The sequence below is a fragment of the Prunus mume genome, linkage group LG2 (assembly GCF_029339155.1).
Source record: "Prunus mume cultivar Tortuosa linkage group LG2, ASM2933915v1, whole genome shotgun sequence".
Taxonomy (NCBI): domain Eukaryota; kingdom Viridiplantae; phylum Streptophyta; class Magnoliopsida; order Rosales; family Rosaceae; genus Prunus; species Prunus mume.
Window position 1 is genome coordinate 44,868,467 of NC_142699.1, and position 27,761 is coordinate 44,896,227.

General features: G+C 36.2%; 1 protein-coding gene, 1 long non-coding RNA gene and 1 pseudogene across 2 annotated transcripts; all 3 read left to right on the forward strand.

Moving 5' to 3' along the window:
* Positions 1–723: 723 nt before the first annotated feature.
* Positions 724–2,323, forward strand: LOC148920504 (uncharacterized; annotated as a pseudogene).
* A 12,354-nt stretch (positions 2,324–14,677) lies between these two features.
* On the forward strand, positions 14,678–16,430 carry LOC148920505 (uncharacterized). The gene is made up of 2 exons (XR_016123676.1): positions 14,678–15,155; positions 15,297–16,430. It is a non-coding gene; the product is annotated as an uncharacterized LOC148920505 (long non-coding RNA).
* A 1,378-nt stretch (positions 16,431–17,808) lies between these two features.
* On the forward strand, positions 17,809–27,547 carry LOC148920506 (uncharacterized). The gene is given in 7 exon segments (XM_089046993.1): positions 17,809–18,661; positions 19,210–19,281; positions 23,324–23,401; positions 23,532–23,891; positions 24,865–26,741; positions 26,743–26,845; positions 26,957–27,547. Coding segments are annotated over 7 exon segments (3,561 nt in total). The 5' UTR covers positions 17,809–18,012; the 3' UTR covers positions 27,379–27,547.
* The last annotated feature ends 214 nt before the right edge of the window (positions 27,548–27,761 follow it).

A 27,761-nucleotide genomic window follows, 5' to 3' on the forward strand; every position in this document is an offset into this window, starting at 1 on the left:
TTTTCTTGTGGAAGCAATCAACCAATGCCAATGGACCTTAACTTGGGTATTCAAGCTGATTTAGAAGATAATGATCAATACCATGATTCAGAAAATGACATGGAAAATGCAGAAATTGAGGACTCAGAATATGAAGAGGAAAACAATACAACACAGCTAGATGAGTTGCTTTGTGAGAACATTCAATTTGAGGATATGCCACATGTAGAGGTTGATAATGCGTTCCAAGATAATGTTGAATTCAATGACTTGTCTCGTGAAAACATGGGATGTGATGATGTTCCAACTATCAATGTGCACTCTGATGAACCCAAATCCAACAAACCAAATGCTCGGAACAAGGATAAAAACAATGTACATGGATCATACATGACAGAGCTATGCAATGCAAGTGGAGATATAATTGTAGGTCAAGTGTATGAGACTAAGGAGGATATAAAAACGAAGTTGGGTATTGATGCTATGAAGAAAAATTATGAGTTCAAAGTGAAGAGATCCAATAAAGAAAGATTTGAAGTTAGTTGTGTTGATGACCGATGCATGTGGAAACTGCGTGCATCCAAGGTACGAAAATCCTCATATTTCATGGTAAAAAAATATTTTACAAAACACTCATGCTCATTGGATGCTATTCATCGCCATCATCGAGAGGCAAGTAGTTCTCTTATTGGCCAATTCATAAAATCTAAGTACGAGGGTGTATCACGAGTACATAGACCCCATGACATCATGGAGGATATGCGAAAGGACATGGGTGTGAGTATAAGTTATGTGAAGGCTTGGAGAGCTAGGGAACATGCACTAGAGTTGGTTAGGGGATCGCCAGAGGAAGCCATCATATTGTGCTATGTTAGAATCCAAAAATCCTGGTACGATAACTCATATTGAAACTGATAGTAATAATCATTTTATGTATTTTTTCATGTCACTTGGACCTTGCATCAGAGGATTTCGCACTGTTATCAGGCCAGTAATTGCACTTGATGGAACATTTGTAAAAGGTAAATATCGTGGGACATTGTTTGTTGCCACATGCAAAGATGGAAATAACCAAATATATCCTATTGCATTCGGAGTTGGAGATTCAGAAAATGATGCATCTTGGAATTGGTTTTTGACAAAATTACGGGGAGCTATTGCGGATATTAATGACTTAGTTTTCATTTCTGATAGACATGAAAGCATTCGTAAGGCTATCTCCACTATAGTTCCGGATGCTCATCATGGGGCATGCATATTCCATATAAGTCAGAATCTTAAGAACCATTTTAAGCATGAGAGAGCTCATTCACTGTATTTTAGAGCTGCTAAAGCATATCTTGTTCATGAATTTGATCGTCTTATGGTGCAAATATTTAATGTTGATTCCAAAGTGGGTGATTATCTTAATGCGGCTGGATATGAAAAGTGGGCTCGTGCACACTTCAATGGGAAGCGATACAACCTAATGACAACAAATATTGCTGAATGTCTCAACTCAATCACTAGAGATGCTCGTAAACTACCTATTACCAATTTTATGGAGTATTTAAGAATGAATATACTTCAAAAGTGGTTCCATGAACGTCGAACTGAGGCAGCTAAAATGGATTCACATTTGACAGAGTGGGCAGACAATTTGGTGCGAGAAAATAACAAGAAAGGGTTGTCATTACAGGTATTTCAAATTCATTAAATTTTATTTTGTTGCAAGTAAGGAATATATGCTGACATGTGACAAAGTGGGCAAACATTTTCTTTTGTGGTTTTTGCTGATATTTTTATTTGTTCTTTTATTTAAGAAATATATGCATGCATAATATTCTATGTATCTTTTGAAAATATTTCAAATAAAATAATTGTGGAGTATTATAAATTTATTTCTTGTTTCTTGAATATGCAGGTTTCTCCTATTGAGGCTTACTCATTTCATTTATATGATGAATGTCGTGTTGAAGTTGTAAATTTAGAGAGGAAGTGTTGCACATGCCGAGAGTTTGATCTTGACCAACTACCATGTGCACATGCTTGTGCTGCATGTAGGCATCGACAAATTTCATGTTACCCAATGTGTTCACAATATTATACTACAAATTCATTGGTCATTGTGTATGCAGAACCTATTTGGCCAGTTGGGGATCAGACAGATTGGGTGGTACCTAATGACGTATGAAATAGAATTGTCCTACCTCCAATTACAAGAAAAAGGTACGGCAGACGCAGGGAAAAGAGAATCCCATCACGCGGAGAAGAACCATCAACTCATAAGTGTTCAAGATGTGGTCCAACCGGCCATTATCGACAAACTTGCAAAAATCCGATTGCTCTTCATCCTACCTCGTAGATAGGTGTAATATTTTACTATTTAAATTTATGAATTAGTATGAACAATGGATGAATATTTAATTTTATAATTTTCTTAAACTTTTGGTGTAAACTTTTGAAGATGAGGAATAAAGCATGCTTTCCCTCACAATTTTTGTAGATTTGAGATGATATACAGTAGAGATGCAGCGTTTTTGGTTTGGCCCATGTGAGGATAAAGTCTTTGCACATAGATTCAATACTATTATATTTTTCTATTAATTTTGTGATTTGGAAAAACAAGCTATAAGCATTCTGGTATGGTTATTTAGTTCCTGATCAACTCCCATAGAGACACTCCTCATTTCATGCAATGACCATGCTTTCTACAAATTTGATTAGATGACCTTTATGTGTGAAAGAAAGATAGCTTTTCAATAAGTTGAATATTCAAAACATAATTTTTGAATACTAGTGTCTCTAATATAAGTTTTTAAGTTTCTTGGTCCTATTTATTGGTGCTGCAATGTACAGCAATGGCTGCTCTCACACAGACAGTGGGTGTGGACCCTCCCGGAGAGATTGTGGACCTCAGGAGCACAGGATCCCGTTTGTACATTATCTTTGTTTTTAAGTTTATGTGGGTTTTAATTTTTAAGGGCATTTGTGTCTATTTAAGTGCGTTTTTGGCTATATTTGAAAGATTTTATCAAAATTGACATTTTTGAAAGTAGGGGGTAAATTGTGGCTATTTTTGATAAATACTCTAGTTTGATAGGAGTCTACCCACCAGGGCTAAACTATCATAAATCAAAGCCTAGGCATTGTAGCTTTGATTTTTGGCGAACAGTATATGCTCTCTTAGGAAGTATTTATGTGTGAGAATAATAATGCAATTCCAAATTCTATGTTTTTTGGTTTGGATGAATTGTAAATATATTTATGTGTGAGAATGATAATGCAATTCAAAATTCTATGTTTCCTGATTGTTCCATGCTACTGTTTAAAGATAGTTGTAGAACAATCAGAATAAAACCAAATAACATAATAAAATTAACATAGAATATACTCAAATTAAATAATCAAATCAAATTAATACAACAATAGTATGAAGTACAAATACTGACTTGGATAGATGATAGAGTCCTGCAAAGTTGCAGTGTCCTTTAGACAATATTTCTCCTCTACTCTTGTGCTTGTAGTTCGATAGGAGTCTGCCCACCAGGATTAAACTATCACAAATCAAAGCCTAGACATTGTGGCTTTGATTTCTGGCGAACAGTATATGCTTTCTCTCAGGAAGTATTTATGTGTGATAATGATAATGCAATTCCAAATTCTATGTTTTCTGGTTTGAACAAATTGTCAATATATAGAGGTCTAATACCTCTTCATCCAACAGTTATAATAACTGTTTAACATATTCGAATTTCATATAATGTTTTTATCTAAAAATGAATTTCTAATTAATAAAAAAGAATATTAATTTAACCCAATATATACATATATGTATATTCCAAGTCCAAACCAAAATGAGGCCAAATTTTGCCTCCACTAGGACCATATCCTATTTAGTATTTCTAAAGTATTGGTGCTAATAAACCATGAAAGGAAACAATTTCCTACCAATGTGGGACTAAGTGAAAGTGTATTTCCCTATACAAACTCTAACAACAGAGTGTCTATTACCATAGACACGTGGACATCTCTTCAAAAGATGAATTATATTGTTGGCTCACTTTATTGATGTTGATTGGCACTTGCACAAGAGGATTATAAGCTTTTGTGTCATTCCAAACTATAAGGGTGAAACTATTGGAAAGCTTTTAGATTGTTGTTTGAATGATTGGGGTATGGAAAGGTGTTTACTATTACTGTTGATAATCTTACTCCTAATGATAAAATGATAAGTTATATGAAGGGTAGGTTGACCAAGAGCAAGACACTTATGTTTGGTGGTGATTGTTTGTATGTGCGATGTTGTGCACATATTCTCAATTTAATTGTGTCTGAAGGGATGAAAGAATTGGATAACTAATTTAGTGAGGTACATTCACTCTTACGCTACAAAGTTGGAAAGTTGGAAAGTTGGAGAAGATGTGTGGCCTTTGAGAAACTTGATATCAAAGGGCTTGTGCCTTAGATGTGTGTACAAGGTGGAATTCCACCTATTCCTTGTTGGAAGGGGAATTGAGGTATCAAAAGGCTTTTAAAAGGATGTTGGAGGACGACGGAGACCTGCACTTTGTGGGTTATTTTATGGATGATGATGTTGAGAACAGGAAAGAAAGAGTGGGGCCTCTTAGTTTCTTTTAGATAAATGTTTAATCACTATTTTAATTGTTGCTATTTGTTTAAGTTCTTTGACTGATCACCTTAGGGCTTTGCATCTAGTAAATTGGAAGATGAATTTGAGGCAGAACTCGCAATGTAAATCAATTAGCTTCTTGTGATTAAGTGTGGTGAATTACATTATTGCTTGACTAAGAATAATGGTTTGCTTGGTTTTCTCGTTTTCTAGAAGGTAATGAATCTAACTTGTTAAATTTATGCCTTAACCAGGATAGATTGCAGGATTGGGTATATGATCTTTGTCTGAACTAGAAAAGAATCTTACACTTAAGGAAAATTATGGTCTAAGGCCCTGAAAAGGACTTATATATGGGAATTATCATATAGAATCGAAAGAATCTATTGAATGCATTGAAATCTAACTTGGATCACTTGTGGTTGATTCCGAAACCCTAGACCTTCATCATTGTTTTTCAACCTTAAAATTCAACCTTTTTATTCTTAATTGCTTTGATTAATTGTTTGTTTGTGTCATAAACTTTCACAACAACAACTTCTACAAATTCACTTACGTATCATTTAGAATTAATTTAGGTATTCGAATATTATATTAATTTGGAATCCTTGTGGGAATGATACTTGGACTTGTCAAACGTTATACTACATCATTCTTGTGCACTTGCAAGGATAGACCAAGTTTTTGGCGCCATTACCGAGGATTCTAAGTTAATTTAAAATTTGGATTCCTAATTTACGTATAATTGAGTTTGTTTCTAGTTTGTTTTTTGTTTTATTATTTTATTATTATCATTATTTTTAATTCATGTTCTGTTTCTTATTTTACTATTTTTATTAATAATTTTTCTCTTAGTGTGTTTTGGTTTTAGGTAATACAAGATTGAAAAAAAAAAACAGAGAAGGAAGACAACTTTCCTGTGGCGTATTGGATAAGACCACACATCCAACTAAAAAAAAAGGGCAAGTTGTGAAATAAAAATGAGAAAAAGAAAGTTCCTTCATGTTCCTTTCAATTAGAGGATTCCAAACCCGCCAACTCCATCTTTCAATTGGGAATTATTTTCTCATTCCAACAAAGAAAAGAGACATCACGATAAAGAGAACTCACTGTTTTCAAGTAGCAGCTCTACACCCCGCAAGCATCACTACTTTTTGCTTTCAATAAAAAAGTTCCCTTCTTCAAATTGGAATCTTTAGTTCCAGTCCAAATCAGGCTTTAGTTGTTTTTTTTTTTCCTCCATTCAATTTCATTCTTCTAATCTTGTTTATGTAGTGCCATTTAAAACCTTTGTTCTTTTCTCAGAAGTAGCCAATAGAAGCAAAAGAGGAGGGGCTGTCCAAGAAACCAAAAGTGAGAACCCCATTCATACATCCGCTTCTCCCAACACAACGCCCAACCAAAATTTCTCATTCTTTAATTAGGAATCGACTTCCTCTTCCCATTGAACCTTCAATTTTTAATTTTCTTTACAATTCAATTTGGGTTTTTTTTTATTTCCTACCCGAGTTCTATTATTCTCCTCTTATTTAAATAACAATTTTCTTTTGTTGCAAGTATAAAAATCCAATTTCTAAAAATCCAGTTTCTAAAAATGCAATAACTATCTACCCAGTTATCATGGGAAGGAGGAGGAAAATCCATACATTCTTCACCATATACTCCAAATTCAATTATGGCGGTGCTAGTGAAGAGCAAATTCGACTTCGATTGTTTCATTTTCTCTAAGGGATAAAGCAACAAACTGGTTATACTCTCTTCTAGAAGCATCCATAAATTCTTGGATTGATTTATCTAAGAAATTTCTTTCAAAATTTTCCCTACTCATAAAACCAATGCTTTGATGACAAATATTATGAGTTTTCGTCAATAAGAGCGTGAAACATTTTATGAATGTTCAGAGCGACATAAGGATTTGTTTCTTCAATGCCCTCATCCTGGTTTCAACATATGGCAAAAAGTTCACTACTTTTATAGAGGGTTGAACCCGCAAAGCAGGAGCTTGGTAGATTCAGCAGTTGATGGAAGCTTAATGGACAAGACTATAGATAAAGCCATCAGTGCATTTGAGACAATTTGTGAGAACTCTGAGCATTCAGACTTTCCTACAAAAGATTCAAGAGTTATACTTACATCATCGACACAGAAATGAGGCATGTATGAAGTTAGTGCAAGCACGGGTTTGGAAGCACAAGTTGTAGCTCTCACAAGACTTCTCACGCTACTAGTAAAGAAGGTAAATGCACAACCATGTAATTTATGTGCTAGCATCACCCACAACACTACAAATTGCCCATCAAATCCTACTTTAGAAGATGTGCAAGAGGTCAATGCATACAATGGAAGAAGGCCCCCGAATAATCCTTACTCCAATACGTACAACCCGGGGTGGAGACCACACCCAAACTTCTCTTGTAGAAATTCATAGAATACAATGACACGCACAAATTCATCAGGGTCATATCAATAGCCCTATCAAGCTCCTCCACCACAACAAGAAGATCCTTCTATCAAGGTGATGCTATCTAAAATCTTGAAGAAATCAGAAAGATATGAACAAGAGGTTGCATCAGTTATCCAAATTTGAGGTTCAGTTGGGACAAATAGCTACTACTCTGAACAGAATAGTGAGTGCACAAGGTCAATTTCCAAGCCAAATGGAAGCTAATCCTAGGAATCATAAGCAGATTCAAGCTATTACCACTTTGAGAAGTGGAAAAGTGATTTATAATAAGATTGGAAATCTAGAGCTCGATGATATAGAGGAAGATGAAGGCATGACAGAAACAAGGCAGCAGCTTGACAAGAAATTTGGGGGCTTTTTGAAATCTGAAAGTGACGCCACTCATGTTGACAAAGTTACCGAATTTTTGCAGCATGTCCCTCATACTCCAAACACAGCAACTCATGGTCCTCTTTCTTTCTCTCAATGTGACAAACATGCTAGAAAAGAGAAAAGTAAGGGAGACATTATGGAGCAATCTAAGAAGGTGTAAATTAATATCTCTTTACTTGATGCAATCAAACAAATCCCTTCCTATGCAAAGTTTTTAAAGGATATTTGCACCAACAAAAGGAGGTTTGAAGAGCATGAAGAAGTGATGTTATCGAAAAACGTGAGTGTTGTGCTTGAAAGAAAGTTGCCACCCAAGCTTTAGGATCCCAGAAGCTTTACAATCCCGTGCACCATTGGAAAAATAAAATTTGACAAAGCTTTGCTTGATTTGGGAGAAAGTGTGAACTTAATGCCCTACTTTGTATATGAACAACTTGGGTTGGGGGAACTAAAGTATGTCTCAATCTCTTTGCAAGTCGCGGATCGTTATGTGAATTACCCAAGAGGCATTGTTGAATATGTACTTATCCATGTTTATCAACTTATCCTCCATGTTGACTTTGTTTTCTTGGATATGGAGGAAGCTGAAATTTTGGGTCGTGAACTCCCTCTCATCCTTGGTAGACCTTTCTTGGCTATTGTATATATGAAAATTGATGTGAAATCCGGTTTACTGACCATAAATGTGCAAGATATTACTATAAATTTTCAGGTCTTTGAAGGTTTGAAAAGACCTTTGGATCCTTATGATTGTTTCCATGCCGAAGTTATGGATCAAATTATAGAGAAGACATTCATTGAATCAAGCCTTACAAATCCGATAGAGAATATCGATACTTTGATGACACAAACCAAGACTATTCAAGTGATGTACCACGATGATCCCCCAAATATATGGTCGCTGAGTCCGGCTAAAGACTTTAAATTTAGCTCTTCTTTGGGGGGCAATCCATGTTTTGGATGCATGATGATGATGAGAGGATCTTGGAGTTTGCAACACTTCCTACTCAAGATTATTTGCCTAAGGAGTTCTAATCCTTACTCTTTACTCTTTATTATAATATTTAATTCTTTTCTCCCTTTGCTTGATTGATTGCATGCATTTTGATTCTTTTTACATTGATGACAATCTTTCATTTAAGTTTGGGGGGAATGATTTAGCTTTATTGCCTTTTTTTTTTTTTTTTGTGATTTGAAAATTGCTAATGTCTGAAAACGTAGGTTTTCTTTTTGTTTAAAACTCTTTTAATTGGTAACTGCTCTGACAATTTTCTGTGATATTTTTCATGCTGAATCTAACCATACAAAGAACGTGAAAATTAGACCAATGGTTTGAAAGTTATGAGCTAAAATCTGAACAGAGGTCGAAACTGCCAAAAACTGCAATTTGAAACTTTTTGTTTTCTTTGTTTGTTCGAGTCTTATTTTGTTTCTTTTGTGTTTTGAGGTAGTTCAATTGTTAATTTTTTGTTTTTAAACTCACAAAACCCAGAAAAATTCGAAAAATTCAAAAATCCAGAAAGATTTTCTTTTTCCTTTTATTGAGTCGTTTTAGTTAAGTCGTCCATAAGTCAATGATAACACTTGAATTGTACTTGTTATATGGCTTTTGAGAATTGATAATCATTATGTGAATCTTTAGTTAAATTTCTCTTACATGATTTTTTCCATATTTTCAATGCACATAGCCAATTTAATGGAATTTGGTTTTGACTTAAAGAATTATATGTAGATTTAGTGTAGACTTGTACAACCCTTGTGAGTTTTTGAGCCTCATGCATATTCTTTTTCATGAGTGCATTATGATTTACTAGAACTTGCTTCAATATCTTTCAAGGCTTTGTATTGATTCACATGATTCTATCTAGGAAGTGATTAAGGCACCTAGGATCACCACCATGGCCAAACAAACTTTTGTCCCTACTACATTATCCCTTAGATAGCCCCTCTGAGCATAAATAAGACTTTTCTTTCATGAACCACATTGTAACATCCCATCCCAAAATATAATTTAATTTTCAAAAATTCTAAAGTGAAAGGATGACTTTAACCTTAGGGTTCTTTGGTGGTTCAGGGTTGACTTTTTGTTCAGGGCTAGTTTTGAAAATTTTCTTGGTTTCTTAGTGTAGTGCTCAAGCTCACGAGTTCATAGACAGTGGTAGGCCCAAATCAGAGTTGAAACAAAGACATTTTGGTCAACGGAAGTGTAGTTGCACACGTGGTGGGCCCCAACAAGCTAGCCCACACGCGCGTCACTTTTTCTCTTTCTCTCTCTCTCCCCCAGATCTCTTCCTCCTCTCTCTCAACGCTCAGGGCCTCGGCTACGTTGTCGGCACCACCATGGTGAGGTCAAGACTGGTCAGAAAAGGACCACCACAGGTTGTCGATCACGTCTGGGCTAAGACCTAGCCAACCTAAGTCCTGCACGATGCCAATTTAAGCCCCAAATGGCTAACATCTTCCAAGCTTTCCGACATCGATTTTGGCAACTCTGCCAGCCATTGACGTCGATCCAAGTATGGATTTAGGAGTTTGAGAGTATAAGATTTGAGAGTTTGATCTAAACTGCAAAAATGGCCAATGGTTTTGGCTATGTTTTCAGGCCACTTTTTGGCTGGGGTCAAGGAACCAAAAATGCTCCCCTAGTTGTGTTTGATCCATTGGTATAGGTATTGGCCGGTGTTTTGGGGATTTTCCATCACCGAAAAATTTCTCAAGACATTCATCGCTGTCCACAACCGGTGGTGGCTCATGGACCACTGGGTGGCTGCCATTTCATCCGAAAATGTTCCCCATGTCATCTCGAGAACGACGGTATGCTTGGATTTGAATTGGATTACCGTTTGACTATTGAACATATATTGCGCCCTATTATGAGATCCTGGTTTGATAGGTTTGGATCGTTCAATCGGTTCGAATTAAAATTATGTTGTTCCTTGTATCTCTAGGATTGTGTAGAAACTTACATATAAAGAATCGAAGTCCGATTGGCTTAAACCAATCGTGCGATTGGCTTAAATCTGAACGCTCGATTGAGACCAAACTTTTGAGACATGTTTATTAGATTTTGTTGGACCTATAGGAATTTATGGGTTGTAAATTATAGGTCATGGGACCCTACTGGCGTAATTACCTAGATGGTGGGCCTCATTGGCTCTATTGGGGCCACTTGGTTAAGAGGTGTTTGTGGTTTGGTTGTTTGATTTTAAAATGGTATTTTGCTATGAGAGTTTTATTAACTGTTTATGAATTATTATTCTATCACTTTTACTTTCCAAGCATGGTATAAGTATGTTTATTTTTATATATGTGTTAAATAGTTTAAAATTGGAATATGGTTGCCTTCGGAAATATTCATGTCTTCGAACATCTCGGTTGCCTTCGGAAATATTGATGTCTTCGGACATCTCAGTTGCCTTCTCAAATATGGTTGCCTTCATAAATATTGATGTCTTTAGACATCCCGTTTGGTTTTGGAAATATGGTTACTTTAGGAGATATAGATGTCTTCAGACATCTCGATTGCCTTCGGACATACAATTGCCTTTGGAATGTCTACGGACATTTTCCATATTTTCCATATTTTCCTTGGTGGGTGATTGCAAGAGATATGCACTATGCAAACGTTTGCATGTATGGCTTTCAGGTAAAATGTTTGGTTACACATGTGTTTGGATGTACAATGATAAATTGATTAAATAGTTAGGTACACAATTTCAGGACATGACATTCAGTTTATACCTTGTTGAAATTCAATAAAGAATGATTCTAAAATTTTATTGTTGGTTTCACCTTGTACATTATTGTACTATCTTAATTGCGATTTATGGGAGAAATAACTACGTGTGGTTTAATCCCTCAATAAGGGTACATAGGCAACCTAGGCTAAGCTAGGTGCAACAGCATGTTTAGGATTTGTTTGTTATGTTTAGTCATGTTAAGATGATTTTGCTGACTTTCTTATGTTGGTAAAAAGGGGGCCTGAAGCCCATTGAAACTTGTGCTAATTGGTGTGTGGTTTATATCTTGTGCTTGCTCAACGCTTGGGAAAGAATTGTGTTTGTTGTGCAAGTAGATTTTGGGTTTTGAGACAGTTTCAAGAGAGGCTCTGCCAATTTCCGGGTAGATTCAAGCCCTAAAATTGTTTGGAATTAGGGCAAGAAGGGTATTTGCTTAATTTTGGGCCAACACATGCCTGGTGTCTGATAGGGAGAGGGTTCGTCATGGATTCCAAGGAGAAATTTGGGGTGGGTCCTTTCAAACTTTATCCTTAATTAACCCTAAACTTAAACACTTCATCCTACCTTGTTCTATGAAAATTAGTGGCTTTAAGTTTGGGGGAATTGCATCTTACTGTGTGAGTACGAAAGTTGTTGAGACTTAGAATTGGATTATTCCCTAGTGTCCTAAAATTGTTTTTAAACCCAAATCCAATTTTAGTCTTTCTTTTTTGTTTGTTTGAACTTTATGTTTTCAATTCTTGTACTCTTCACAATCATCTTTAAATCTTGTTTCCATTTTCTGTTTTGTACATGGAATCAAACTGAATCAATATATCATCAATCCTCATGGGATCGACCTCGCACTTACATATACTATACTACCCAATGGTTCGTGCACTTGTGAGTATCACAAGTTGGGGATGTAGCTGAATCAATTTTGGCGCAGCTGAATTCAACACAACAATGCTTTCCACTCCCTCATGAAGTGTAACCCCTTGGGATCCTATGCAATCATTCTCTTGAGTTTGAGATATGGGATCGTCATAGAGAGGATTCCATAGTCAATATTGCCCAAGCAGGTTGAGTTTAGAGCAGATAGCTCAGGAATAATCATTCCCAGCATGTCTTGGAAAGGGTCAATGGATCCATGTAGGACCTCGACTGATCTTGAGGTTTTGGGACTACCCCCTCTTATATGGGAATTTGATTCTTAGAGCATCAATCATCTTCGCCTTTTACATGAGGTTCCTCTGTGGATAATGTATATTCACCACTACTTTCTTCATAATGATTGCTTTGCTTTTACCCTTAGAATAACCTAGATAAACCTCTTTCGATGTGGATTCCACAACATGGGCTCTGTGGGAACAAAATATCTAGGGATCCTAGGTCAAATAATTAAGCCAATCAATTTGGGAATTATTTGACCTAATTGGAAGTTATTTGATTTAATTAGCAATTATTCGATTCTTACCCTAATTAGGGATTTGATTTAAATCAAATCCCTAATTACATCAATCTCTCCAAATTGGGGAAGAATAATTCCTTTCCATCTGTGGAATTATTCTTCCGAAACCCTAGCCTTTGAGGCTCCTATAAATGCATGGCCACACCAAGGGTAAAGGTACATCTAAAAATTTGTTCGAAACTCCACAGAAATTCCATCTCACAAACCCTAGCCGCCATAACTCTTTCTTTCTCTGTCACACAAGGCTCTGACAACCACACATGGCTCCGACCACCCGGTTAACACCATACATACATCTCCATACCCTTTTGTTAGCTATTGTTTTCCTACAAACACTCGAACTAACTTAGGCATTTGAAGGCCTTTGGCCAACACCCCCTGGGTGTGGTCCTTTTATTCCGATTTGTTTTGAAGGGAGAAAGAGAAGCGAAGAGGAAGACGGAATCTTAGACGAATATTCTAGTGGGACTAAAATCTCTCCTAGAGGCTCTAGGGCTTGACAGAGGTTTAGCCCCTTGGGCCTCAGTGTTCTCACAGTCATCCTTTTCACTTTCTTCACTAGTTTCACTAGTAGAAGTTGTCATAACTGAATTTGTAGGATACAAGTTGACTAGGATCGACCCAATCATGATTTGGGCAAAGCATGTATTGATGCTTCTCTTGGGAAGCGGCACTTCAGGGATGCTTGAGGTAATGTTGCTCGAGGCCACAGTTGGACTTGTTTTGGAGAGCTCAAATAAAATTGCCTCAATGGATTGCTTTTTTTCCTTCCTCTTCCTTGCATCTCTTTTCCTCAAGCCACGAGCAACCCTCTTTCTTGCGTTACGGAGAGCATTCTTGCACGACGTCCTCTTTAATTGGGTCTTAATGACCTTAGAAGTGGATTGTGGCTTAGTCCTCTAGACGGGCTTTGGAACAACACACTTGATTCGGCTCTCCACAACAACAAACGTCTTTCGAAACCCCACCCCCTGGTACATGCGTTCATGGTAGTTCTAATCCTGTGAAATAAACCCGTAACTTGTAATGCCATTGTTTGTTCGGGTTTTGTTAACTTGAGGCAAACACAAATTAAAAACAAAACATTAGTCACTCTATAAATGGAGATGAAAAGGAAAATGGGTCCGACTGGATGTACCAAAAATTATGTTGAAGAAAAATGTGAACCTCCCAATATAATTTTCCCACACCTATTTAACTAATGGGGTTTTATTATTTTAGATTCGACCTATTCGAGACATATTGTCTCTTAATTATAATCCCTTTCTTAGGGGAACACACTTTGATTCCATCATAAAGAAACATAAAGTATGTGTTTGGTTTTGCTGTTGCTCCTAAGTCGAACCTCGGGGTGCCTACGTATCCGTTACGGGAATCAAGCCATTTGTGGGTTAGAGAATCGCAATGAATAAATGACTCATTGCAAGGAAAATTTGATTTGAGTTGTATTGAGTGTTTAAGTGAATTTAGTTGAATAAACTAGGGATTTGATATGGAATTATGTTTGGGGTCGAATTTAATTAAGAAACAATAGATTCTGTTTGGATTGTATTTGAGAGCGGTTGCATCTAGATTGCCTACATATCATTTCGAAGGGATCAAACCCATGTAGTTCAGAAATGATTTGAAAATTAATGAGTAAATATGGCCCACTAATTTAGAATTTATGTCTTTGAGACAATTTGGAGATTTTAAAATTTTCATAGATAGATGACCTCTGAGAAAATTTGAATGGTTTTGTACCATTTTTTTTATTATCAATGTCTGAGAAAAATTAACAGGCATTTTAATGGACCCATTAATTTACGACCATTGACATTTGCATTTGGCCCAAATATGACTTTGAAGATTTTAAATTAATTCATTAACCATATAATAGGCATTTGGGTTGGAGCAGATTTAATGGGTATTGAGTTGAATCACCCATTAAATATTTTGGGCTTTCGAAAAAACTAATGGGTCACGTTGATATTTATTACAAGCCCACGAGTAAGGAGTACAAAAGAGAGAGGCTTCCAAACCCAACTACCAATTGAAGCCGAACCAGGGGCTGCCAAACTCTTCCAGAGTTCATTTCCAAGTGAAACCAAGCTTTGCACTCCAATATCTATCTGGAATACTTGAGATCAATCCAAATATTTCACTATATCTTTTCAGTCCTTTAAAAGACTAAACAACAGTCATAATAAAAACCACAACTGGTATAGAGCTTTCTAGTTGCCACGAGCTACAAAAAAGCATTAGCCTTTTTCTTTTCTTCTTTTTTATTTTGCTTCTCTTTCTTTTCGCTGGCCTCTTTTTTTCTTTCTTCTTTGCTGGCCTCCTTTTGTTTTGTCTGTATGCACACAAACACAAGATGAAAGATTCATGCAAGAGTGGGTTGTGCAACATGGCCTCCTCTCTTCTTCATTTTTAATGTACAACTAATCTCTTTCTTTTTACTTTTGGCGTAGTGTACTCAGACAAAGCACAAGGTCTGTGCAATTCGCTTAGACATGGAAGGAGAGAGAGAATTGATCAAAGAATTTAGAAGCAAAGGTATAATTTTTCCTTTGCTGCGGGATTAAGCCCATGTGCTTCTACTTCAGTCATCAATTCTTTTACTGCACTTTTGATTGAGAATTAGTTTCCCATTTTTTTCTCTTGTTTTCTGAATCTCAACTCTTTTTTTGTGTGCAGATCATCCAAGAAAGAACAATTGGGCAGCGGCGGAGTGAAGACCCGAGTTTTTATTTCTCAATTGCTGAGTTTTGTGAGATTAACTCCCTTCATTTTTTTGTTCTTTTCCTGCAACAGGATATTTTATCCCCTTAATTGATTCGTGTCCTTTTTAAGGATTCAACATCCAGAATAATTTGATTCATGGGTTAGACACCAAAATGGATTCATCATCCACAAAGTTAATGAGATTGCCCCAAAATGGATTCATCATCCACATAATTCATGGAATTGCCTCAAAATGGATTCATCATCCACAAAATTCATGGGATTGCCCAAAATGATTGAAGAAGAAGAAGAAAAAGAAGAAGAAGACTGAACCCCATGTGAAGAAGAAGAAGAAGAAGAAGAAGCCAATCAAGAATAAGAAGAAGAATCCAATCAAGAATAAGAAGAAGAAGCCAATCAACAACAACAAGAAGAAGAACAACAACAAGAATAAGAAGAAGAAGCCAATCAACAAGAATAAGAAGAAGAAGCCAATGAAGACGAAGAAGACGAAGAAGTTGCCAATCAATCATTGTGATAAGAAATGTCTAACCCATAGTACTTCTTGATTGTTTTGATCAGTCTCATTAATGGGAATGTCTAACCAATCGATCATTGCTAATTCCTTACCATAACAATCATTGTGATAAGAAATGTCTAACCCATAGTACGTCTTGAAATCCTTGACGGTTTTGATCAGTCTCATTAATGGGTTAGAATGGATTTGCTTAGAAAAAATAGACGACACAATTTTTAATGACATCATAGTGCTCTTCCACTCACGAATTGGATTTGTTGGTAGGGGTGGTGGTGGTGAAAGCTACGCCGTTGTCGGTAGCTTTGGTGGTGAGGTTTGCCATTCCTCCGGGAAGGGACAGCCCTTTCTCTCGATTTCTCAGGTGAATTTGGGTTTTTGTGATTGTTTGATTGAAAATTTTTTGGGGTTGATTTATTGGGCTTTTTGAATTATATATATATATATATGTATTTTTTTTATTATTGTTTTGTATTGTCTACCAGCTGTGTACATAATGCCAACGGATGTGTATCATGCATCAGAAAAGTGTCTTGAAAGGCTAATATACACAAGTTTTTTTTACTTTTCAATTTCATATGCTGCTAAATGCAATGTACATTTATAATGATGTCCTAATCTTGAAAAATATTTTGTGACCAAACTGAAATTAGTCGAATTCACAAATTATTATTATTATTATTATTTGTGAAAATTTGAAAAGGAGAGAGTGAGGTGTCATTGGTGCCTGAACGTGAAATCACTAGGGAAGTTCTACCCATATCAATCATATTACTAATTGAAATGGCTTTCTATGTTCTTTTTCAATTGATCTAATAAAATACTATCGCTTGTTTGGTAAAAAAAACTATTTCATATTTTAATAAACGAGGAAGATAGTTAATTATGAATATAACAGATTAACTCACCTAATAAACGTTCTATCTAAGTCAATATATATGTTGAAATCTAAGTTAACTAAAGTAAGAAGAAATTAGTATTAAAGATGTAATAACCCAATCCTAAATTAATTTTTAATTAATAAAATATTCAAATAAAAGACGATTTTACCCCGGGACTATTTTAATGGTTTAAAAGTTGACTTTTTGTTTGGGAAAGACTTTGGGAATTTTAGTTGTATTGTTGCATAGAGCATGTCGAGATGAGTCCGTAGACACAATATATACAAGTTTTTTGACTTTTCAATTTGATATAAAGCTAAATGCAATGCATATAATATTGAAAAATATTTTGTGATCAAACTGAAATTAGTCGCATACACAAATTATTATTATTATTATTATTATTATTATTTGTTAAAACACGGAAAGGAGAGGGGATTAAGTGTTATTGGTATTTGAACTTGAGATCACTAACCAAATAAATACTTTTACGGTTTTACCATTCAACTATCAACCTTGTGGCAGCATTATCAAGTATGTACAGGCCTAAGCCCAACAAAGCGAAAAACTAACGGAAATTGGCCGTGGTCTGAGCAATTAACTGCATGCAAATTTAGTCCACCAGCTTGCTATCCTGGAATTGTTTTCTACCATATATGTATGTGTATATGCTTTGTTTCTGAAAAAAAAAAATCAAAGCAAAAGGGTCCTACATTTGTGATTGACGGAATATATAGACGTATGGCAAGTTCTTCTACATTTGTGAAGATGCCCAACTGTCCATTCTTCCTTCATTACAAGTCGTTGCATTTGGCTACTTGCGAATATCTGACAGCGTTTCGCTGAAAAATTTATAAGTGTTTATGAGTCATATAAGCATGGGCACCATTTGAATGTAAGTCAAGTCCGGATGAGGCTAAGGATGCCTTGCCCTGCACTGCAATTAACTGCTCGGCCCCCTCTTTGGCATATATGGAAGGAAAGGAATAGATGAGTATAGTTTTCCTGTTACAGTCTCGTGAAAACATTCACATTCACAAACAGAAACAGATGAGATGTATTAGCAAGTTGTTGCACATTTATGAAGACAGATGCGTGGGAAGCAAATGCCCAATTGTCCATTCTTCCCTTATTACAAGTCTAAGTCGCTGCAATGAATGGACCAGTTGCATTTGGCTACTCGCGAATTTCTTCCTCCCATGGTGCAATCATGTGCCCCACTCTTTGGCAACTTGTTCTACCTTCATAGATTGGCACAACAACAAATTATTCAATGATTTCAAGTTCTAAATCGGAAAGGAAAAAACAAACAAAAAACAATTTGAAGTTGGAAGGAACTTCTCTGTTTTCGGTGCTCATGGTCATGGAGAGAAGTTGTTTCCTCTTGTCAATCACCTTCTTGCTGGTGCTGCAGCTGTGGTGCAGTTCTCTAGGCACAGTAGGTGCAGCACAAACCAACATCACCACGGACCAGTCTGCTCTTCTAGCTCTCAAATCCCACATCACTAGTGACCCTCACAGCATCTTGGTCAACTGGTCAACCACCACCTCCGTTTGCAATTGGGTTGGAGTTACTTGTGGCGCTCGCCACCTCAGAGTTTCAGTCTTGAACCTCTCTTACATGGGACTCTTCGGCACCATTCCTCCACCCCTCGGCAACCTCTCATTTCTTGTTGAGCTGGACTTAAGAAACAACAGCTTCCATGGCACCCTGCCCAAGGAATTGTCTTGTTTGCGTCGGCTGAAGTTTATTAGCTTCATATTCAACAATTTTATGGGATCCATTCCATCGTGGTTTGGGTCCTTCCCCAAACTTCAAACATTCAGTTTACGTGGCAATCAGTTTTCAGGTTCCATACCTGCGACTATCTTCAACTTGTCTACATTGCAAGACATAGATCTAATCATGAACAAACTATCAGGTACCTATGTTATGTGCCAACAAGCTATCTAGACTCTATTGTTGATTTATCATTATGTTTCAACATCTTGTTATTAATCTATAGGCCTAGTATGTTTTTTTAAAAGAAAATTATGCTAATTTTTTCTTACTTGCAGGTCATCCAATACTCAAAAACTCTCACTTGAATAGATTATGTATTTGGTTTTTAATTTTAAGAACGGTTGAGTCTATAATGTTGATTTTTTTTTTTAATATACTCAGAAAGTTTTTACAAAACTTACATTTATGAAACTAGCGAGTACATGTTGTGGACTACAATGATAAAACTGATTGGGTGTGTCATAGATGATAGATTGTAAATAATAGGGAATATTTATGACCTTTTTCACATGGAGGCCTATTATAACATGATATTTTATAAATATAAACCTTCAAATCTAATACTATAGAAAAAATTCCATATTGTACATTCAAGTGAAAAAAGTGTAACATATTATGTAGTGTGGTGTTTTTTCTAATTTCATTTATTTACATGTATTCTGAGTTTTTGTTTGGCATACTTAACAGGTGCGATACCCAGAGAAATAGGGAACTTAACAATGTTGAAGAGGATATACCTTGGCTCCAACAATTTCAATGGTATATATATTTGTTGCATTGCCTTGATGTGATATAGTTATATATAACTCCGCTTTTTTGCAGTGCATTATATGTGCATAAAACATGAGTTTAACATATAAATGTGCATATATTATTATGATTTTTCAGAAATTCCAAAAGAGATTGGCCTTTTAGATCAGGTGGAGATATTGAATGTGAGCTTCAATGCCCTAAAAGGCCCTATTCCTGTGGCTGTTTTCAACATGTCTTCTTTGACTACGTTGAATCTATATGGAAACAACTTGAGCGGTGGTCTTCCAGACAATATATGCCAACATCTTCCAAGTCTTCAAGAGTTGAATTTGGGTCACAACCAGTTTGATGGTCCGCTTCCATCCAAATTATGGCAATGCAGAGAGCTTCTTTACTTAATTTGGAGGAAAACAATTTCAGTGGAAGCATACCAAAAAATATTGGGAACTTAACAATGATGAAGGTTTTATCCTTTTACCACAATACTTTGACGGGTAATTGATATTTCATTATGTTGATTCAATTATGATTTATCTTTTTTATTTTGTTTGCATAATTTATCGTTATTTAAATATTTCATATTTTAGTAAATGAGGGAGATAGTTAATCATGAATAGAACAATTTTTTTTGTTGTTGTCAAAATCGCTGGAAAATTCATTAGAATCGAATAGCAAGGTTTACAATCATGAATATAATATATTGACTTGCCTAATAAACGTTCTATCTAAGTCAGTATGTTCAAATCTAAGGTTAACCAAAGTAAGAAGAAGAAAAAAAGAAGAAGAGGTATAAAGACATGCAAACAAAAACGTGTTTTGCTCAAGGGAATATGACATTGCCGAAAAATGTGATTTTAGGCCGGTTTTCACTCGAACTTCTCCGGCTCCAATCTCTCTCCTCCGGCCGCCATTTTTGGCTATCAAGGTATGGAAATTCAACTCTTCATAATCTAGTTGATGGTTGGGTAAGATTGCATCAATTTTGAGCGTAGGTAGCTTGATTTTCGAATTGGATTTCGCCGATTTTGGGATCGCGATTCCAGCCACTTCCGTCCATTTTTCAGGGCATGTCCAAGAACAAAAGTGACTTCAAATAGGGTGTTAAATCCAGGGTAGGAACCTTGGGTCGTGATTTTGAGTTTTTCCGGCGAAAGGTTATTCGCTTTGGACACCCCTATGCTGCTGGTGCGTGGGCACTGTAGAAAATGGGCGTTGTGTCCTTATGTGATCTCTAGGTTCTCTCGAGCGCGTAGGGTGCTCATATTTCAATTTGGATACCGTTTGAGCCCCAAACGGATTTCGCCTATTGTGCGTTATCCGGTTCGATAGGTTTGAACCGTTGGATCACCATGAATTTGATATATGATAATCTAGGCATCTTTAGGATCGTATATGATTTGACGGATTGTAAAACGGAGTCCCGGATACTCCGAGAATGCCAACCCTAGGGCTATGTTTACAGTAATTGTCTGATCGTGTGATCGTGAGTGATCCAACCTTCCGATATGGACCAAACTTGTTTGACGTGTGTCCTAAACCTTGTAGAATCCATAGGAACTTTCGGATCATAATTTCGAGGTCGTGGGCCCCGTGGGCCCGTTTGACCAAGTTTGGGTAGTTTGACACTTGGTTGACTGTGAGTCTTATGGGGTAGTTTCACCTTCCTAAGAGGATTAAAATGACCGTAGTGGCAGGTCTTGATCATTAGTTGAGTTATGTTAATTATGTGGGATTAGGATATTAATTTATTGTTTTAAACTTGGGGGGAGGGGGGGCGTTACCGGATGCTATATTGTGGTTGATGTTTATGGGGGTTACCGGATGCTATATTGTGGTTGAGGTTTATGCAAGATTAGAAATTAATATATATATATATATATATATGAAGATATTTTGGGAATAAGGATTGAGAAATTCGTATATAATCATAATAGTAACATTCAATCGGGAATTTGATTTGATTTGACAATGAGCTATATAAAAGGTCAAGTTAATTGGGATTGAGTATTTAATGAATTTTGGGGGAAATCGGGAATTGAATATCATGGTTTATGGTGGAAAGTCATATGATTATTAGGTCTCACGCAACGTTGGATTTTCCAGCGTAAGACAGACCCTATACGTGGCATTGGATTTTCCAGCGTGTGAGACACTTCCCATACGGGACGTTGGATTTTCCGGCGTATGGGAAGATTATAAAATAACAGGGAGATGAATAAAGGATTGTTATGTTATATTGGGAAAGAAAGATGTTTGAAAAAGATTATATTGGTAGGTTGTGATTTAAAGAAAAGGGAAAGGGATAAATTCTGGCATATATTATTTCGTACTGCCGAAATGAATCGTACGTTATCGGAATCGAGACTTTAGGACTTTGTGGAAAGAACTACGTGTGGCTTGATCCTTCAGTAAGGGTACGTAGGTAGCCGGGTCCCACCCAGGTGCAGCCGCAGACGAAACTCTATTTATGTTGTTTTATTGAGATTGGTTCGGGCCTTGTCGTTAGTCTTGAAATTTAGATGAAAATGAGATGCGGTCGTGTTAGGAGGTTAAAGGCTCGTATGTTGGATATTTGGGAAGTTAGATGATGAAAAGTGCATTTAGCATTAATAATTATGTTTGAGCTTATTATTTGCATTGGTTAAGGTACTATTTTTGACTTAAGAGTTTTGTTGGTGGTTTGTTCGGATTATTTAAAGGCCGGATGCCGATTATGTGAATTGCATGGAATTATCTTGTGCATGCTGCTAGTTGGTGATATCAAATGTGTTTTTGCAGGTTGAAATCCTGGGAAATGTTCAAATTACAGGGAAGACTCTGCCGAAATTTCGACAGAAAGTCTCATGCCTTTATTCCTTTTTGGAAAAGGAGGTTATAGTTTTAGTGAGTGGGCCCGACATCAGTGTGATGTCTGGAATTTCCATAGGATTCGTCTCGGGTTTCGAAGAATTCGGGAAGGGTCCTGTCAAAGTGAGCTAAGAGAGAGAAGATGCCAATAAGCCAAAAGGCCAATAAGCCTAGTCCTATATATATAGCCTTGTACCCATCTATTGTTGAATAAATAAAATCACTCTTTTGTTCTCTCAAAACCCAACATGCTTGAACCTCTCTTACATGGGACTCTCCGGCACCATTCCTCCACCCCTCGGCCACCTCTTGTTTCTTGTTGAGCTGCGCTTTAGAAACAACAGTTTCCATGGCACCTTGCCGCATGAATTGTCCTATTTACATCACCTGAAGTTTATTAGCTTAAGATTCAACAATTTTATGGGATCCATTCCATCGTGGTTTGGGTCCTTCCCCAAACTTCAAAAGTTTTCTTTGTATGGCAATTAGTTTTCAAGTTCTATACCCACGACTATTTTCAACTTATGTACATTGCAAGTACTTAATCTAGGGGCTAACAAACTATCAGGTACATATGTGTCAACAATTTATCTAGACTCTATTGGTGATCTATCATTATGTTTTGCATCTTGTTATTAATCTATAAGCCTGGTGTATTCTTTTTTCTTTAGAAAATTATGCTAATTTTTTCTTACTTGCAGGTAATCCAATACTCAAAAACTCTCACTCGAATAGATTATGTATTTGGTTTTTAATTTTAAGAAAGGTTGAGTATATAATGCTGGTTTTTATTTTTTTTTATATACTCAGAAAGTTTTTACAAAACTTACATTTATGAAACTAGTGAGTACATGTTGTGTACGCTACAAATGATAAAACTAGTTGGGCGTTGGGGGATAAAAACATAGATGATACATTGTAAGTAATAGGGAATATTTATGACCTTTTTCATATGGAGGCTCATTATAATATGATATTTTATAGATGTAAAAAACACCCTTGAAAAATTCCATATTGTACCTTCAAGTGAAAAAATTGTATCATATTAATAAACCAATTAGAAAGTGACCAAGTGACTAGTTGAGAGTTTTTTTTTTCCTCCAAAATAGCCACTCTAACAGCTTTTCTATAAATTATGTAGTGTGGTCTTTGTTCTAATTTCATTTATTTACATGTATTCTGAGTCTTTGTTTGGCATACTTAACAGGTGCGATACCCAGAGAAATAGAGAACTTAACAATGTTGAAGAGGATATACCTTGGCTTCAACAATTTCCATGGTATATATACTTGTTGCATTGCCTTGATGTGATAAAGTTATATATGACTCCGCTTTTGTTGCAATGCATTATATGTGCATAAAACATGAATTTAACATATAAATGTGCATATATCTTAATGATTTTTCAGAAATTCCAAAAGAGATTGGCTTTTTAGATCATGTGGAAGAGTTGAGTGTGCCGTGCAATGCCCTAAAAGGGCCTGTTCCTGTGGTTGTTTTCAACATGTCTTCTTTGACTACTTTGAATCTATATGGAAACAACTTCAGTGGTGGTCTTCCAGACAATATATGCCAACATCTTCCGAATCTTCAAATCTTGAATTTTGGTCGCAACCAGTTTGATGGTCCGCTTCCATCCAAATTATGGCAATGCAGAGAGCTTCTTGTACTTAATTTGGAGGAAAACAATTTCAGTGGAAGCATACCAAAAAATATTGGGAACTTAACAATGATGAAGGTTTTATCCATTCGCGACAATACTTTGACGGGTAATTGATATTTAATTATGTTGATTCAATTATGATTTATCTTTTTTATTTTGTTTGCATAATTTATCGTTATTTAACTATTTCATATTTTAGTAAATGAGGGAGATAGTTAATCATGAATAGAACAATTTTTTTTTGTTGTCAAAATCGCTGGAAAATTCATTAGAATCGAATAGCAAGGTTTACAATCATGAATATAACATATTGACTTGCCTAATAAACGTTCTATCTAAGTCAGTATGTTCAAATCTAAGGTTAACCAAAGTAAGAAGAAGAAAAAAAGAAGAAGAGGTATAAAGGCATGCAAACAAAAAAGTGTTTTGCTCAAGGGAATATGACATTTTGTAAACCACATATTTTCATCCCCAAATTATGGCCAGATTTCTTAATTTGGTTCAAACACAAAACTTATTAGAGATTTCCATGTAAATATTGTTGTATTAATTAATATTATGAGTGTGACATTTTATACTAAAGGTCATGAACAAGTAGATAGCGTTAGAATATATTTTTGTAAAAAAACACAACAAAACAAAACAAAACTCTTGGCAAATAATTGAATGATTGAGAAATAAATAGCCAGATATCTAACTTGTATGTTTAAAATTGAAATGGTATAATTCTACCATGCATTTCTTAATTTTCCTGGAGCCACTGCCAAATTAAAAAAATCAGAATAAAAGAAAATAATTGCAATTTAACTCTATATATATAATTCAAACAATTATAGTTTATCGCATTGACTAATATTGTTGTATTAATTAATATTATGAGTGTGACATTTTATACTAAAGGTCATGAACAAGTATGTAGCGTTAGATTAGATTAATAATCTGAATGGCCTCATCCCATCCTCAATCTTCAATATCTCCACGATAGAAAAAAGAAGAAGAAGATTAAATTGCCGTTTCTATCTAAGTCAATATTCTTTTCAACTAATGCTAATGCTGCCACGTTTATGACATTGTGGCAGGCACTATACCAGACGAGATAGGTGATCTTCCAAATTTAGAGTTTTTGTTATTCCCAGTTAACAATCTCAATGGCCTCATCCCATCCTCAATCTTCAATATCTCCACAATGAGAACACTGTCGCTTTCTCTTAATCAGCTATCGGGTAGCCTCCCAGCAAACATAGGCCTTGGGCTTCCAAACCTACAACACCTTTATATAGCAGTAAATGACCTCAGTGGAGTAATCCCCAACCTCTCCAATGCTTCTACGCTCATCAAGATAGATTTGAGCCAAAACTCATTTACAGGGTTTATTCCGAGGACACTCTGTGCCTTAACAAACCTTCAGTCACTTAACTTCGAAATGAATAATTTGACAATTGATACTTCCACTCTCTCTTGTTTGGTTAATCTTGGAAAATTGATAGTACTAGGTTTGGGAAATAATCCGTTAAATGCCAGACTTGATGATTCCTTTCGGAATTGCTCTATATCGTCGCTTCAATATATTTATTTATTCAATTGCAGCATGAGGGGTAACATTTCCATTGGTATTGGCAACATTAGCAGCTGGGTAACCTTATCCCTAGGATACAATGAATTGAGTGGATCAATTCCAACTTCAGTGGGAAGACTTCGGAATCTCCAAGGTTTGTATTTGAATGACAACAAGTTGGAAGGATACATCCCATATCAGCTTTGTCAACTAGATAACCTAGCTTACTTATATCTAAGTGGAAATCAGCTCTCTGGTTCTATACCTTCCTGCTTGGGCAATCTAGCCGGATCTCTTAGAAATCTATCACTGGAGTCCAATTCATTGAGTTCCACAATACCATCTACTCTCTGGAGACTGGCCTATATCTTGTATGTAAACTTATCATCCAATTCTCTAATTGGACCTCTCTCACAAGATATTGCTGAGTTGAAAGTTGTCGAAAGTGTAGATTTATCAAATAACCATTTATCTGGTGTTATACCAAGCGCCATTGGGGGTCTTTTGGATGTGAAAATTCTATCCTTGGCAAATAATAATTTGGATGGCCCTATTCCAAGTTCATTTCAGCACTTGATCAGCCTGGAATTCTTGGATTTATCCAGAAACAATCTGTCTAGCATGATCCCAAGGTCTTTAGAAGCTCTCTTACTTCTCAACTACCTGGATTTGTCCTTCAACAGGCTCCAAGGAGAAATTCCAACAGGTGGACCCTTCCAAAACTTCTCCACTCAATCATTTGTCTCAAACAGTGCACTTTGTGGTGCAGCTCGATTTCATGTTCCACCATGCAAAAATAGTACACTTGAACCAAATTGGAAGAAAGCTAAATATATCATCGCAGGGATCATATCAGTAGTTCTCCTAGTCGCCTCTGTATCTATCTTTCTACTATGGAGGAAAAGGAATGTGGAAGTTCCAATAGAGGCTACCTTATTCTCTGAACTTCATTGGAGAAGAGTTTCACACCTTGAACTTCTAAGGGGGACGGATGGATTTAACAAAAATAACTTACTTGGAAGTGGGGGTTTTGGCTCAGTATATAAAGGGACACTTTTAGATGGAATAGATGTTGCAATAAAGGTTTTCAGTTTACAGCTAGAAGGGGCTTTCAAGAGTTTTGATAGGGAATGTGAAATGCTGAGCAATATTTGTCATCGAAATCTTATCAAAATCATCAGCTGTTGCAGTGAAATTGATTTCAAAGCCTTGGTATTGAACTACATGCCTAATGGGAGTCTCGAAAAGTGGTTGTATTCTCAAAACTCTTCTCTAAATATCCTAGAGAGGATGAATATAATGGCAGATGTTGCAGCGGCAATGGAATACCTTCATCATGGTTATTCGGTACCTATTGTCCACTGTGATTTGAAGCCGAGCAATATACTACTAGATGATGATATTGGTTGCGCATGTTGCTGATTTTGGAATTGCAAAACTCTTGGGTGGAGGAGATTCTATAACCCAAACTATGACCCTAGCCACAGTTGGGTATATGGCTCCAGGTGATATACTTGCTAATTTAGTATCTTTCAATTCTATACATGTTGTCCTTAATTATGTGTAATTTTCATTTCATCATGCACATGAATATATAAGTATAATTCATAATGCAGAGTATGGATTGGAAGGAATGGTTTCAACAAGAGGGGATGTGTACAGTTTCGGAATTCTAGTGATGGAAACATTCACAAGAAGGAAGCCAACAGATGAGATGTTTGATGGGGAAATGAATATAAAACAATGGATTGCAAACTCACTAGTATTACCAGATGCAAAGATAGATGAAGTTGTGGATGCCAATTTGCTTGTGGTTGGGACAGAGCAGGAAGACGATGATCATGTGAGGAAGAGGGATTGCATATCAGCCATTATGAGATTAGCTCTTACTTGCTGTGCAGAATCACCACAAGAGAGGATAAGTATGAAAGAAGCTGTAGCCACACTCAACAAAATCAAGACAAAGTTTTTGAAGGACACTGCTGTAAGAAGAGGTGTGCTGTTAAACCATCCTCTTATTCAACAACGCTTCAATTAATGAGTCCTATCTTATGACATGTATGTCATGCACTTTGATTTGATTCAATTTCAGTCTTTAATTTAGACAATGTAAAGGAAGGCATGCCGTTTTATTTCGGACTGATTATATGGCGGAGTGAGTAGACTTATTATATAATATACTTGTCTTGGTTGTTGTTATGGTATCAGTATGATAGGAGGGTTTGTTCTGTTGTGCTGTGGCTGCAACCACAATCTCTTGGCAAACAACTGCATTACGGCAGCCAGGCCTCCCACCCTATTTTTGTTGTGTGTAAACAAACAAGTTGGGTTTGTACCCATTTGGGAGCTGTTAGCCTAAAAGCTAAAATCATACACATGTGATATATATATAAGACGGGCCTAAGCCCAACAAAGCCAAAA